The 15506-nt window shown below is 44.9% G+C and overlaps 1 protein-coding gene across 1 annotated transcript in view; it reads left to right on the forward strand.

The window, feature by feature from the left end:
* LOC122664251 (probable cyclic nucleotide-gated ion channel 20, chloroplastic) overlaps positions 1-15506 on the forward strand; it is a 144728-nt gene that overhangs the window by 102781 nt on the left and 26441 nt on the right. The window contains exon 9 of the mRNA XM_043859997.1: positions 11283-11428. Within this exon, the coding sequence (XP_043715932.1) occupies positions 11283-11428 (146 nt within the window). The remainder of the gene's footprint in view (positions 1-11282; positions 11429-15506) is intronic.

Consider the following 15506-nt stretch of genomic DNA (forward strand, 5'->3'; position numbering starts at 1 on the left):
TTCTTTTGTAGGAGGCAATCTTGTCACTTGGCGTAGCAAGAAGCAGAATGTAGTGGCTCGTTCTAGTGCTGAAGCAGAGTTTCAAGCTATGGCACAAGGCATTTGTGATTTTCTTTGGTTGAAAGCCTTGCTACAAGACCCTGGTGTTCCTGTTCATCTTCCTATGATGTTGTACTATGACAACAAAGCTGCAATCAGCATTGCACACAATCCGGTACAGCATGATCGCACCAAGCATGTTGAAGTGGATAGGCATTTCATCAGTTGGAAGAAGGGTTGATTTGTGTTCCCTTTGTGAAGTCTACTGATCAGGTTGCTGATATTTTCACCAAGGGATTGTCTGGGAAATTGTTCCATCATGATCTAGTCAAGTTGGGCATGGTTGACATATTTGCTCCAACTTGAGGGGGAGTGTTGAATTATGTACATCAGAATACCGTGGGGGTATTGTGGTCATTTTACAGTTGTATTTTTTACTTCTTTGTACCTCCTAGTTAAGTCAGCTGTACTAGGGTTACTTTGGTCATTAGTATGTAATCTCTCATATTATAAATACAATGCTTGGTTAATCATATTGATCATTCAAGCAATTACTCTCTAATTCAGGTCTGCTAACATATACACCAAAAGTTCATCTCTACCACTAACTTTGTCTCTGATTCTGGCTCTATACTTGGAAGGGGCTACAGTCTTTCCCTTCACTCTCCTGACACAGCCGACGCATGAGCACTCGATATGTGGGTGTCCTGCTGTGAAAAACAATGATATCTGTGGGATGAGCTACACTTATCCCAATGAGAAAGAACATATTTCATATCATGCTAATGAATACGAACAATCTTGCTATGCTATGCAAATCACAATATGATATGCTACTATGATAACTATGAGTCTATAATATTATGTTTGATCATACTATAACTATGATGCATGACTATGTACCCGATGAAGACATTGTCTATGTCTTATTCTCTGTCTTCACTTTGCTTTGTCTGTTATTCTCTGTCTTTGCTTTACTTTATGTTTTCTCTATCTTTGCTTTACTTTATCTATGGTTTACTTTATCTGTGTTCTGGGTGATCTGCCACTTGGCTTGTATGGAGGATACACAGAACTCTACTATGGGGATCTGGGAAGATCCAACTATGGGGATCAGAGAGGATCCAAACTCTGTGTATATGTAAGAGTCAGCACCACTACTGAACTCAAGACATACACCTATGAGAATCACTGAAGATTCGGCTGTCCGCTATGGGAATCAATGAAGATTCAACTATGTGAACCATTTAAGATTCGTCTGTGTCTGTGTATCTCTACCAATACCTAGACCCTATGGTGAAAGGGTGGGCAGTCACAGGGTCTTTACTTTGCTTTTCTGTGTTGAGCCTTTAGTGCTCCTTTACTTTATCTCCACATCCAGTCCTCACTATCTACCTCAACTCCAGGATGAGTAGGACATTGATGGAATCCCCAGAAAGGTTGAGGACCCCAGTACCCTTCTCACTCCTATTGTTGAACTAAACACTGACTAAACCTTCAGCTTCAACTCTGTTCTATCTTATACTGTCCTTTACTGTACTAGACTGTTGTTAACTGTACTTTACTTTGCTTTACTGTATTAAACAGTTCTTGACTCTGATTTTGTTTTATCATGCCATACTTTACTAATAAATGTGGACAGATTTAAAATTAGGGAAAGCTTGGATGATCTATTCATCCCAAGCACTCTTTATTTATAAGAGTAATAAAACAGTAAACATCTGTATGGTAGCAATGTGGGACTAAACCACATAATACAAAACTAATAAAATAACAAAGGAAAGAGGTCCGAATACCCCACGGTATTCGGCCATATATCTAACACTCCCCTCAAGTTGGAGCATAGATATCATGCATGCCCAACTTGACTAAGATAGGATGAAACAGACATTACTCATCCCTTAGTGAACACATCAGCCGGTTGATCAGTAGACTTCACAAAAGGAACACAAATGAGGCCGGCCTCAAGCTTCTCCTTGATGAAATGTCGGTCAACCTCCACGTGCTTAGTACGATCATGCTGGACGGGGTTATGAGCAATGCTAATGGCTGCTTTATTGTCACAATAAAGCATCATGGGAAGATGGACAGCAACACCGATATCCTCGTAATAATCCTCTAAGCCACGAAGCTCACAAATTCCTTGCGCCATCGCACGAAACTCGGCTTCAAGACTGGACCTGGCCACAACATTCTACTTCTTGCTACGCCATGTGACAAGGTTCCCACCAACAAAGGAACAAGAACGGAGATAGATTTCTGTCAGAGAACCAGCCCAATCGGCATCGAGATAGGCTTCAATCTTAAGGTGACCCGTGGGAGATAGAAGGATTCCCTTTCCTGGAGCAGACTTCAAATACCTCAAAATACTTGATCGCATCCATATGAGAGGAATAGGGATCATGCATGAACGGCTCACCAAACTCACAAAGAATCGCAATGTCAAGTCGTGTGTGAGAAAGGTAGATTAACTTGCCCACTAACCGATAAACACCCTTGTCAACAGCTCACCTTCTTTCTCCCTAAGTTTTGTAGTAGCTTCCATAGGAGTATCTCGAAGGATGACAGCCTAGCAGCCCTGTTCTCAATAGATCAAGGACATATTTCCTTTGAGAAAGAAAGATGCCCTTTCAAGAGCGAGCAACTTCTATCCCTAGAAAATATTTCGAGGACCAAGATCTTTGACCTCAAACTCACGGCCAAGGAGGAACTTCAAATCCCTGATAGCATCACCATCATTACCACAGACACAATATCATCCACATAGACTATGAGAAGAGTTACCTTGTCACCAACTCGCGATAAACAAAGTGTGATCAGCATTACTCCGCCTATAACCTCGCTGAAATCATAACCTTGTGAAATCGCCAAACCATGCCCTAGGCGATCGTTTCAGCCCATCAGTGCGCACGCTCCAGACCTTGCCTCTTGGTCCCTGTCATCGAGAGAAGCCTCGGTGGAATGTCCATATATACCTCCTCCTCAAGCTCCCCATGGAGGAAGGCATTCTTTACATCTAACTCGTTGAAGATCCCACCCAAGATTTACAAGACAGATAATAGCACCTGACAAGTGTTGAAGCCGCCACTGGTGCAAAGGTCTCTTGATAGTCAACTCCATAAGTTTGAGTGAACCCTTTGCAACCGGACGTGCCTTATATCGATCCACGAACCATCACCCTTCGTTTTGACCACGAAGACCCATCTACATCCAACTGGTTTCTTTCCCTGAGGAGGAAGAGTCACAAGCTCCCATGTATTATTTTTATGTAGTGCTCTCATTTGTTCCAACATTGCCTTCCACTTTCCATCTCGTAGATGCTTCCTGCCAAGTTTTAGGAATCGAAACAAAAGAAAGAGAAGATACAAAAGCACGAAAAGATGGAGAAAGAGAACTATAAGAAACAACACGAGATATGGGATGTAAAGTCAAGTCCTAGTACTTTGCGGTGAGCAATAGGTAGGTCGGAAGAAGAGGGATTACCAGGAGATGGAGGATCTGAATCTGGAGCGCAATTGGATGGGTATTGGTGCTAAAGTGGATTCAACTACCCTCTGTTGGTTCCGCCCCTTGTGTAGGTGAGTATGTTGGAATTGTCAATTCTCTCGCTGAAATTCACCAATAGTTCTCCGGCTGAGTCAGCTCCCCCGAATAGGAACATTAACAACACTATTTTCTATGGTCTCCCCCGTAAAGGATTCCCATTAGGTGAGGGAGGAACAGCCGGAGGAGGTTGGACATCATCCAAAGGAGGTTGGGCATCGCCAAAGGAGGTCGGGCAGCAGCCGTGGGTGCCGTCAAAGGAGGCTGGACAGCAGCCAGAGGAACCTCTAGTGGAGGAATCTCAAAGGGCACATCTTCACTAGAACTCTCCCTCAAGAGGTGGTGAAGAATAATAAGAAAGGGTCTCATGGAAAACAACATCCATACTCACCAAGACGACGGGAAGGGGATGGTAACACTTATAACCTTTCTCGGGTTGGAGAATATCCCAAGAAAATACAACGAGCCCACGAGGCTCAGCTGCACTGGAGATCCGTATCCCTAGCATAACACACACACCCAAATACTTTGGGAGGGACAATAAAGGAGGAATGGCCCAAGAAAATATCGAGGGGTACGGGAATTAAGAACCCGAGAAGGGAGCCTATTGATGAGATAGGCGGCGTGAACCGCATCCCCCAATATTGAGAAGGAACATTCCTCGCAAACATCAAAGCCCGGGCCATTTCCAACAAATGGCGGTTTTTTCTTTTGCCACACCATTTCGGCGGGGTATCAACACAACTAGTTTGGTGAATAATGCCATGATCAGCCAAATATTTTGAAATTGTGATTCAATAAATTCGGTTCCATTATCACTCTCAATATTTTGAGAGTAGCTTGGAACCTGAGTTTGAATCATCTTATGAAAATGCTGAAAACATGAGAAAACCTGATTTTAGTGTGCAAAAAGATATACCCAAGTGTTCGAGAATGACAATCAATAAAAGAGACAAACCAACGATGACCGAGAAATAGAGGGCTTGCGATTAGGGCCCCAAACATCGAATGTACCAAATTAAAACAAGAAGAACTCCTTTTATTTGAAATAGGATAAGTTGAACGTGTCTGTTTGGCGAACACAAGCCTCACAAAAAGTCATCCTTAGTATGTAGGGTGACCAAACTAGGAAATAAATGAGCTAAAATTCCTAAAGGGGGTGACCTAACCGAGAGTGCACTGGTAAAGTTAGAAGAGACCAAGGAGTTCGATGCGGCGGAGAAGGCAATGGTGGTGGGAGAGAAGCGACCGTCATCAAGCAGTACAAGCCACCATGCACTTTACCCAATCCAATCGTCTTCCCGAGTCCAGATCCTGAAACACACAATGAGATGGAAAAAAATGACTTTGCGTTAAGATCACGAGTAATACTACTAATGGAAAGAAGGTTAGTAGTAAAATTAGGAATATGTAAAAGAAGACAAGGGAAGAGAGGAAGTGCAGATTGATGAGTCCTTTTCCGGATATTGAAGAAAGGACCCATTAGCCACTTTGACCTTATCTTTCCGAAGTGGGAGAATATCTGTGAAGCAGACTAGAGGAACCGGTCATATGATCTCGTGGCTCAGAATCTATGATCCAAGGATGGGAAGCCACGAAGCACAATGACCTACAAATGGAATACCGCAGGGCAAAGTGTGAACCTGAAGGAGGCGAGGAATTGGCGTAGGCGATGTAGTAGAGGCGAGCATGAAGTCCCGAGCATACGTAGGAGGGCTGTAGATCATCCTGGGATAGACCAAATGTCGTGAGTAGGGCTGTAGTGTATCTCGATCGATGGGCCTTGGTCTTTGTCTTTATCTTTGTCTTGGTAGCCCGTTTAGCTTCAAAATCAGCCGGTTTCCCATGAAGTTTCCAGCACTTCTCTTTGGTGTGATAGGGTTTGTGACGGTGCTCACAAACAACAGTCCCTGTAGTAGAATCACCAAGAGAAGCGTGCCACTAGGTGCGAAGGGGTCGGGGCAGCCTTGAGAGCTGATCTATCGATAATAGGCGGGTGCAACATGGCAGCCCTACGGTTCTCCTCGGATGAAACCAATGCATAAGATTGTTCGAGTGTGGGAAAAGGCTTATGGCCCAACACTTGAACACGAATTGGATCATACTCCACATTCAAGCCAGCCAAAAAGTCATAGACCCTCGATCTTGTCCACATGCTTCTTATAGGAAGCAATATCAAGAATCAGACGGGTGGAAGTCGAGAAGTGGTCTAATTGCTTGCCACAGTGCGTGAGAGTAGCATAGTACTTAAACCGAAAGTTCACCTTGAGTGGTATGGAGGACCTTACGCCTAAGTTCATATACACGGCATCATTGCAAGCTGCCCGTAGGTTTCCTTGCAAGCAGCCCAAATCGTGGCATGTGTCTAGAAGAAGAAAGTTATCTGCAAATCTGTAGTCATTGAACCAATTAAGTAGGACATGAGAACACCATTATTAGCAAGCCACCTGTCTGGAGGGGCCAGGGAGTAGGTTGAACACTAGTGCCATTAATATGGCTGGTGAGACCACCGCCAAGCAATGGCAAAAGAGGCAGACCTGGACCATAAAAGGCAATTCGAGCCATCAAGTTTAATAGGATTTGGTGTAAGTCGTGGTAGTCAGTCTTGTGGTGACCATCGGTAGGTGGCTGATCTGAAGTAGCTGAAAAATCGAGAGAGTCACCCATACTGCAAGTAAAGAAGTCCAATAATGTCTTCAAGTGAAGGCTGAACTAACTCCAAAAATCAGAGACAGCAGCAGTGAAGAGTCCTATATCGATAATGGCAGAGTTTTTTGAGAAAACCTGAATTGCTGAAATCGATGAGGATAATAAGGAGTCCAAAATTCTGCAGAAAAATGGCTTCAATCGAGGTCAATTAACCCTCTATCTTGGAAGAAACAGCCTGCAGAAAAATCAGGAACATCAGGCTGCAACAACTCCAAGATCGATGGGTGTCGGGTTTTGCAAAAAACCCTGTGATAGTAGGATCGATCTCAAGGAGGTCTTCAAATCTGTAGATAAGAACTGAACCAATAAAAAAAGAAATCCTGCTGCAGTTTGTGGTCTTCAAAGGAAGGAGTTAATGCCTTGTAGTTGTTGTAGAAGCAAGCTCCAAAAAAACTGAAGATCCAATATCGAGATAGGCTTGGCAGGTCCTTATCGAGCAGAATTATAGTGCATAAAAGAGGTAATGGGGGCAGCAACTGGATCGTATGATCACCTCATCAGTGCTGCCCTATATGGGAATGGAGAACAAGGGAGAAGAAAGAGAGAACTAGAAGAGAAGAAGATCGAAAGAGAGAGGGAGAAAAAACTGAAATTCGAAGGAGGGGTTTTGTCCCTAACTCGAAATCTGCTCCGATACCATGTGGACAGATTTAAAATTAGGGAAAGCTTGGATGATCTATTCATCCCAAGCACTCTTTATTTATAAGAGTAATAAAACAAGTAAACATATGTATGGTAGCAATGTGGGACTAAACCACATAATACAAAACTAATAAAATAACAAAGAAAAGAGGTCCAGAATACCCCCACGGTATTCTGGCCATATATCTAACAATAAATAATCACAAAACATCATATCTTTTCTATTTTTAAAAAAAAAAACATATAAATCATGGAGGCAATGATACTATGTACTATATTGTGAAAACATGCAAAATATGATAAGATTCCCCTCACCTGTCTGTATCTGTCTATACTGTGTCTATACTGTACTTGACAATAGCTCTACTATCTCTATTACACTTCAGTAGTGTAACTGGTGCTCCTCTGTCACTGGTGGATCAATCTGGATCGCTACATAACCATTTCAATATCAATATCTCCTCTTTTATACTCTTGGAATGGTGGGAATGGTCTCCCACCATCCAAACTTAACTAAACTTATCTATTTAGCCCTACTTGGGCATCTAGGTAACATTGGACAACTCAACAGTCAAACCAATGGCCAAAACTGGGAAACCTAACCCTAAAATTAGGGTTTTTACTGCTCTTTTCCATATAACTTTGTGGAAACTTATCCTCTTTGTATGAAATTCATTCCTACAGCATAAATAGCAGTACTATGCAACTTTCTAACGGATCAAAACATTCAAAAACTAAAAATAAATCGAAAAAGAATTTAGGGTTTACCTTTTTTTTTTGGATGAATAAAAATTTAATTACGAAGAATGGAGAGGGAATATACAAGCCCAAGGGCCAACAAAACTGAAGCTAGAGACTAGCTAGGGCGCAAAATGGAGGTAGGAAGACCCCAGGAGACAACAATGAGCCTGTTCCTTGGGGTATCCTTAACACCAGCCAGGGGGAGGGAACTAGCTTTAGATGAAACATCAAAGAAGATGACCTTCCAAATCTTATCGAAAGAGCGGGAGTTGGACGTCCATCTTCTAAGGTTATGCTCCATCCAAATGTGCGAGATAGTGGCACAAAAGGCAAGCTTGCCAACCGAATCACGAATTGAGTTGCCTCCGAAAGTCATATCAATCCAAACCCATTCTCTGGAGAGGGGCAGCGGTGTTCTTCGAGCAGGCCAGCAGTGGCGAAGAACACGGTTCCAGATGGAGGCAGTAAAGGGGCAAGTGAAGAACAAGTGGTCTGCATCTTCGTGCCCATTCCAACAAAGGCAGCAGCTGGGGGAGACTTGCATGTGGCGATGCATGAGGAATGCTTGGGTTAGGAGGCAGTTTGCTAGGGCGCGCCAAGCGGTAAAGCTCTGACGAGGGATGTGCCCTTTAAACCAAACAACTTTATGCTAAGGACAGGGGGTCCCTCTATGTCTAACCATGTCCTAAGCGGAGTGGGAACTGAAACTGCCAGAGGGGGAGGGATGCCACAAGATGGTGTCACCTCTGCCTCGATGACCAGGGGGGATAGGGGGGAGGGAGCTCTAAAATTCTGCGAAGGGAGGGGGGAGGGGGGACCAAAAGCCTCTGGTGATGATGGAAGCCACAAGGGTAGATCTGTCCAGGCCAGAAGCATAAATGCCACAGGAGCTGACAATGGAAGCAAGGACACCTGAAGGATGCCATTTGTCAAGCTAGAGGTAGGTCTGCAACCCATCATCGATCCTATAAGATATAACGCCCCTGGCTATATGCCTCACTTGGAGGATTCCTCGCCAAATCCAGGAGGAGTCTGGCACTGAGCTGACAGTCCAGATAGAGTCTTTACGGAGAGGCCCTGCGTACACCCAGGAAGTCCAAATGCTGGATTTGTTGGTGAGGAGCTTCCATAACAACTTGATAGAACCAACGATGTTAACATCTTTAATCCTTCTGAGACCAAGACCACCTTCAGATTTGGGGGTACAAATGGAAGACCAGCTCTTGGGGTGGAGGAACCTAGCTGAATCCACACCTTTCCATAGGAAAGCACACATAATAGATTCGGCAGCCTTGATGGTAGCCTTGGGAAGGCTGAACACACCGCTCCAATAGATGTAGCAAGGCTGAAGAACCGATCTGATGAGCTCGAGACGACCTGCATAGGATAAAAGTTTGGCTTTCCAAAGCTGCAGCCTCTTGCGGAGGAGGTCAAGGATGGGGTTACAGTGGTGGGCTGAAAGTCTAGCAGAGATGAGGGGGAGGCCAAGGTAACGGACGGGTAAGGTGCCAAGGGAAAAGCCGGTGATGGTGGAGAGGGAAGCTTTGATGGTATCGGGAACACCAGCCAGGAAGATTTGGGATTTAAGGAAGTTGATGCGAAGACCGGAGAGCCCCTGGAAAAGGTGAAGGGAAGACATGATGGACTCAAGGGAGAGGGGTTCAGCCTTGGAGAAGATCATGAGGTCATCAGCGAAAGCAAGGTGGGTTAGGTTGGTGGGCTTGCATTTGGGGATGGGGGAGATTAGATGGAGGTCTGTTTTGGATTGGATACTACGAGAGAGGACCTCAAGGGAAAGGCAAAAAAGGAAGGGGGAAAGGGGGCAGCCCTGACGAATACCAACAGAGGAGGTAAAGTAACCAGCTGGGCTACCATTGAGGAGAACGGAGAAGCGAGGGGTGGAGATGCAGAAGTGGATCCAGTTGACAAAGGTGGGAGGGAAGGACATCTTAAGAAGGAGTTGGGAGATGAAATCCCAACGGATGGAGTCGAAGGCTTTGTGGATATCTATCTTCAAAAGAGCTGAAGGAGAGAGGGATTTACGGTGGAAGCCTCGAACAATTTCTCGGCAAAGGATAATGTTGTCCGTGATGCTTCTCCTGGAGATAAAGGCGGACTGGTTGGAGCTGACAAGGGAGTCGATGACAAGTTGAAGGCAGTTGGCAAGAATTTTGGCAATGAACTTATAGAGGAGGTTGCAGAGGGAGATGGGTCTGAAGTCAGGCATGGAAGAGGCTCCTGACGACTTTGGGATGAGGCAGAGAAAGGTGTGATTGATGCTTTGGATCTGGTGGGGGTTAAAGAAAAAGCTCTTGATGGCACTAATAAGCTCAGCACCGATGATGTCCCAACAAGTGGAGAAGAACCCCATACTGAAACCGTCAGGGCCTGGAGCTTTACTAGCCTTGTGAGAGCGAACAGCAGAGACAATCTCAGAGTCAGAGGAGATGGAGCAGAGGGAGTTGAAGAGGTGGGAAGGAACGAATTTGTTGATTAGGTCGTCCGGGATGGGGGATTGGGTGGTGGACGGGGGCAAAAGATACCAGAGAAGGAACGAATTTTCTAGGCTTGAAACCCTAACTTTATCTCGAATCTTCGATCTTCTCAACACGAACGATGATCCTACGTTGTTTGCAACTTGATTCAACGGTGAGTCGATGCTGAAATCACTTCTCCTTCAGTTTCCCTTCTTTTTCTCTTTTCTCTCTGGTTTTCTCGCTCTTTGGAATGAACCAAATGAGCCCTAAAACACACTAAATAGGGCTGGTTCAAGTTCTGCTGGTTGCTGCATGCTGCAGATTTTTTGCAGTTTCTGGCCGGTATTTTGGCCATAACTTTCTCGTCCTATATTGTTTAACTCACATCTTATATGTTAAAGTAGATAATTGAGTTATCTACATTTCTCGTGTTTTGGGCTTTCCCAAAATACGACCCTAAGGTCCTCAAAAGTTCCCGCAAAGTCAACTTTTGACTAAAAGTGCTAAAATTTCTATTTTTTGGACTTTGCTATGGGACACCCGTAGGATCCGTACTCACTGTAGGGTCTTTCTAACTTTACTAAATAGTCGTAAATACTCAAAATAATCACATTTACCTTTGCTTTCATAATATCTCAGTTGGACTAACTCACACCGGATTCCGTGAAAACGAACCCGCTTACACCTGATAAACAATGAAGATTCAATATTATATACTTTTCTAGGGACGGGGTATTACATAGAAGATGTTTAATGGACTCTCTCTTTTTGACATGCTCAAGTACACCCAAAAAAAACCTGCTAAGTATATGTTTTATATGTTGTTTCTTGCTCATAGTTGTTATTGTTTCCTATTTAGATTTCCAAAAGGGTTTTCTGACAAGTTATATGCAATAGTGTTGCTGTCTGTGCTATAAAAATATCAATGAAATCAAGTCAAACCTTGTCTCTGGGTGGTTTGGATCATTTGCCACAAACTCTTATGAATACAGTGTCATATTGCATCTCTAAATTAGTTAAAAATAGTTTCTTTTTCTTTCAAATTTATGGCTTTGAACTGTCAAGATATCTGATATAGCATATATATAGATTTGCTTGTTATAGGGTTTAAATGTGTCTGTTGTTGTGTAGCAAATCAGTACTTTGGCCGGAAATCAAGTTCCTAGTTATTTTGTTTGGGAAGTTCTTTTCACTATGGGAATCGTTGGCCTTGGCTTGTTGCTGTTCGCTTTACTAATTGGAAATATGCAGAACTTTCTCCAAGCTCTTGGACGGAGGTATAAAGTTTTTAAATACTGCTACCGAATACTGAATATTCTTACTTTCTATAAAAAGAATATTGTTAGTTGCTACTAGATCTTGAAATATTTATGGACATAATCATTGTAAACATATTATAATGACTTCATGTTGTCTACATGTTCGTTGAAGCACATTTCTTGATGCTAAAATTTTAATTTTTTTTTTTTTTTTTTTGGTGAATAAAAAATTGTATTACCAAAAGGAAAAGGGACAAGAAGGGGGGGGGGAATATACAAGGGGGAAGAGCGGAAGGGGGGGGAGAGCAAACCCGCTAGCGGGTTCTCAATAAAGAGACATCTAAACCCCAGGAAACAACAATATGCCTGTTCCTTGGGGTATCCGGGACGGCCTTCAAAGGAAAAACACTAAGCTTGGAGGAGACATCAAAGAAGATGGCTTTCCAAATCAGGCTGAACGAGCGAGATTTGGAGGTCCATCTTCTAAGGTTCCTTTCCATCCAAATGTGATAAAGAGTTGCACCAAAAACAAGTCGCCCAATAGTGTCGCAAATGGTTTGCCCAGAAAAGCTCGTGTCCAACCAAAGCCACTCTTTGGCAAAGGGAAGAGGTCTCCTAATGCGAGGCCAAATGAAGGTAAGGGCTTTTTTCCAAATGGTAGAAGAGAAGGGGCAGTCAAAAAATAGGTGATCTATGTCTTCATGTCCGGTCTAACAAAGGATACAGGAGGGGGAGACTGGGATTTTTCTATGAAGAAGGAAGGCTTGGGTTAGGAGGCAAAGTTTGAGGGCTCTCCAGGCTAGAAAGCTATGTCTGGGGATGTGGCCCTTGAACCAGATAAGTCTATGCCAAATGACATGAGGGGCATGGGGTCTAGCTAGGTTCCAGGCTGATTTAAAGGAGAAGAGGCCATTTGTGGAGGGAAGCCAGATGGTCTTGTCCGCATGGATAGGGGGGGGGATGGGGGGGAGGGGAGGGAGAGAGTCCCAGAACCGGGAGAAGGAGGGGGGAAGGGGGAGGGAGGGGTCCAAGTACCTTGGGCAATGATGACTGAGAGAGGGCCGGACTTGGGAATGCCGGTGGAGTAGACAGCTCTCGCTCCAAGAAGATTATAAAGGACACCGTTAGGATGCCAAGGGTCAAGCCAAAGGGAGATAGAGGACCCGTCAGATATAGAGGAGGAGGTGGCGCTAAGGGCCAGAGGGTGCAGAAGAAGAATCTTGCACCAGACCCAGGAGGAATCAGCAGGGGTGGTAGCAGTCCAGATGGAGTCCTGTTTGAGGAGGTGGGAGTATACCCAATTAACCCAAATGGAATCATGCTTTGAAGAGATTTTCCAAATCAACTTCAGAATACCCGCAGTGTTAGAGTCGTGGATACGACGGATTCCAAGGCCTCCTTCGGATTTGGGGAGACAGATGGATTTCTATCTGATGGGGTGAAGGAAATGAGAGGTTTCCTTACCTTTCCAGAGGAAAGCACAGAAAAGGGATTCCATGGCCTTGATGGTGGATTTTGGAAGACCAAAAAAGTTGCTCCAGTAAATGTAGGAAGATTGGAGGACCGAGCGGATACATTCCAATCTACCTGCATAGGAGAGAAGACGGCCTTTCCAAAGTTGGAGACGCTTCCGGATATTGTCCGACATGGGGGTGCAATGGTGGCTTGAGAGCCTAGCAGGAATGAGGGGGAGGCCAAGGTATTTTACTGGGAGGGCTCCAATGGAGAAGCCAGTAAGCCGTAAGAGGGTATCTCTGTCAGATTCCGACACACCAGCAAGGAATAGTTTGGATTTAAGGAGGTTGATGCGAAGGCCCGAGAGGGTCTCGAAGAGATGGAGGGAGTCCATGATGGCCGAGATGGAGGAGGGAGAGGCTTTGGAGAAGATCATAAGATCATCAGCAAAAGCAAGGTGAGAGAGATTGAGGCTTTTTGCATTTAGGAATGGGGGAGATGAGATGGATGTCAGTCTTGGCTTGGATACTCCGCGAAAGGACTTCAAGAGCCAAAGAGAAGAGGAAGGGGGATAAGGGGCATCCTTGACGAATTCCAACTTTGGAGTTAAGGAACCCCGCAGGGGAGCCATTAAAAATGACAAAGAAGGAGGGAAAGGAAATGCAGGCAAAGATCCAACGGATGAAAGGAGGAGGGAAACCCATCTGAGCTAGCACCTCACAGATGAAGTCCCATCTAAGGGAGTCAAAAGCTTTGTGGAGGTCTATCTTCATGAGGGCAGCGGAGGAGTGAGATTTTCTATCAAAGCCTCTGACAATTTTAGAGCAAAGAATGATGTTGTCAGCAATGCTTCTGCCAGAGATAAAGGCAGATTGATTGGGGCTGACAAGGGAAGGAATGACAAGCCGGATTCTGTTTGCCAGGATTTTGGCAATGAACTTGTAGAGGAGGTTGCAAAGAGAGATGGGCCTGAAGTCAGTCAGGGAAGGGGCCCCTTCCTTCTTGAGGATGAGGCAAAGGAAGGTTTGGTTGACCTGCATGAGCTGCCCGGGGTTGAAAAGAAGCTACGGATAGCCTTAATCAGGTCATCCTTGATGTGGTCCCAGCAGCTCAAGAAGAACCCCATGCTAAAACCATCAGGGCCAGGGGTTTTGTTGGACTTATGGGAGAAGATGGCCTGGGTTATTTCCTCGTCAGAGGGGATCGCAACAAGAGAGCTAGGCAGGGCCGAAGGGACAAATTTGTTAATAAGATCAGGGGGAAGAAGGGGGGAGGGGGAAAGGGAGGGTTGAAGATGGAGCTGAAGTAAGAGGCAGCTTCACCTTTGATAGCGGGGACAGAGGAGAGGGGGGAGCCGTCACGAGCAAGGAGGAGGGTGATGGAGTTGGTGCAAAGCCTAGCTTTCAGAGAACGGTGAAAGAAAGCCGAATTGGAATCTCCAAGCTCAAGCCATTTGATACGGGCCTTCTGACGGGGAAAGCTTTCTTCCGAGGAGGCTAGAGAGGAGAGCTCTTCAGAGAGCTTTCTCTCGTCGTCAGCAAGAGAGAGGTTGAGGGGGTCAGCTTGGAGACGGGATTGGACAGAGGCAAGATCTACCCGACAGGTGGTGACCCTAGAAGTGATGTTGCCAAAGGTGGTAGAGTTCCAAGATTTGAGGGCGGATTTGGTGAGACGGAGCTTTTTAGCAATAGCAATGAGAGGGAGGGAGGGGCAGTGAACAGCAGAGCTCCACGAAGAGAGGAAAGTGGGAAGAAAAAGGGGGTGCGAGGTCCACATGTCGAAAAACTTGAAAGGCTTAGGGCCAAAGGAGGTGTAAGGCTGGATGAGGAGATGGCAAGGGCTGTGATCGGAAAGGCCAGGAAGAAGGAAGTTGGCATGAGAGTGGGGGAAGGAGGATAGCCAAGAATCATTGACTAGAAGGCGATCCAGTTTGCAAGCAATGCGTTCAGTTCCCCCTCTACGGTTGCTCCATGTGTGCGAGGAGCCAGACCACCTAAGGTCCATAAGGTCAATGTCATCGATACAATCATTGAAGGCTTTGACAGAGCTGTAGTCAAGGGACCGTCCTCCAATCTTTTCAGATTGAAATCTGACCACGTTGAAGTCCCCACCTACCCCCCAAGGAGTAGTCCTGATGCCCGCTTTGATGTGGATCAAATCATCCCAAAGGGCGGTGCGGTCAGCAGCCCGATTAAAGGCATAGACAACCGAGAGAGAGAAGGAAATATTGGAATTGGGGAGAGAGAGGAGAAGGTGAAGAATCTGGGGCGAAGAGTGGGAGATGGAGATGTTGATTTTTAGAGGGTCCCAAAGAATCCAAATCCTACCATTAGGGGAATGGTTATTGTAGAAAACCTAGGACATGTAACCAGTAACTCTGGAGAGAAGAAAAGAGAGAAGAGAAGATGGAAATTGTAACATAGTTGAATTAATTAATTGATAAGTAAGCCCCTCTATTTATAATAGAGGGGAAATTACAAAGAGACTAAACTAGGCGATGTGGGACTAAAACCCACTTAGCCGACTGTACCTAATTACATAATAAATAAACTAGCCCCAAAAGGACTAGAATACCCCCACGGTATTCTGGATTACATATTCCAACACTCCCCCTCAAGCTGGATTATACAAATAAGTAAAG

The sequence above is a fragment of the Telopea speciosissima genome, chromosome 6, assembly GCF_018873765.1.
Source record: "Telopea speciosissima isolate NSW1024214 ecotype Mountain lineage chromosome 6, Tspe_v1, whole genome shotgun sequence".
Taxonomy (NCBI): domain Eukaryota; kingdom Viridiplantae; phylum Streptophyta; class Magnoliopsida; order Proteales; family Proteaceae; genus Telopea; species Telopea speciosissima.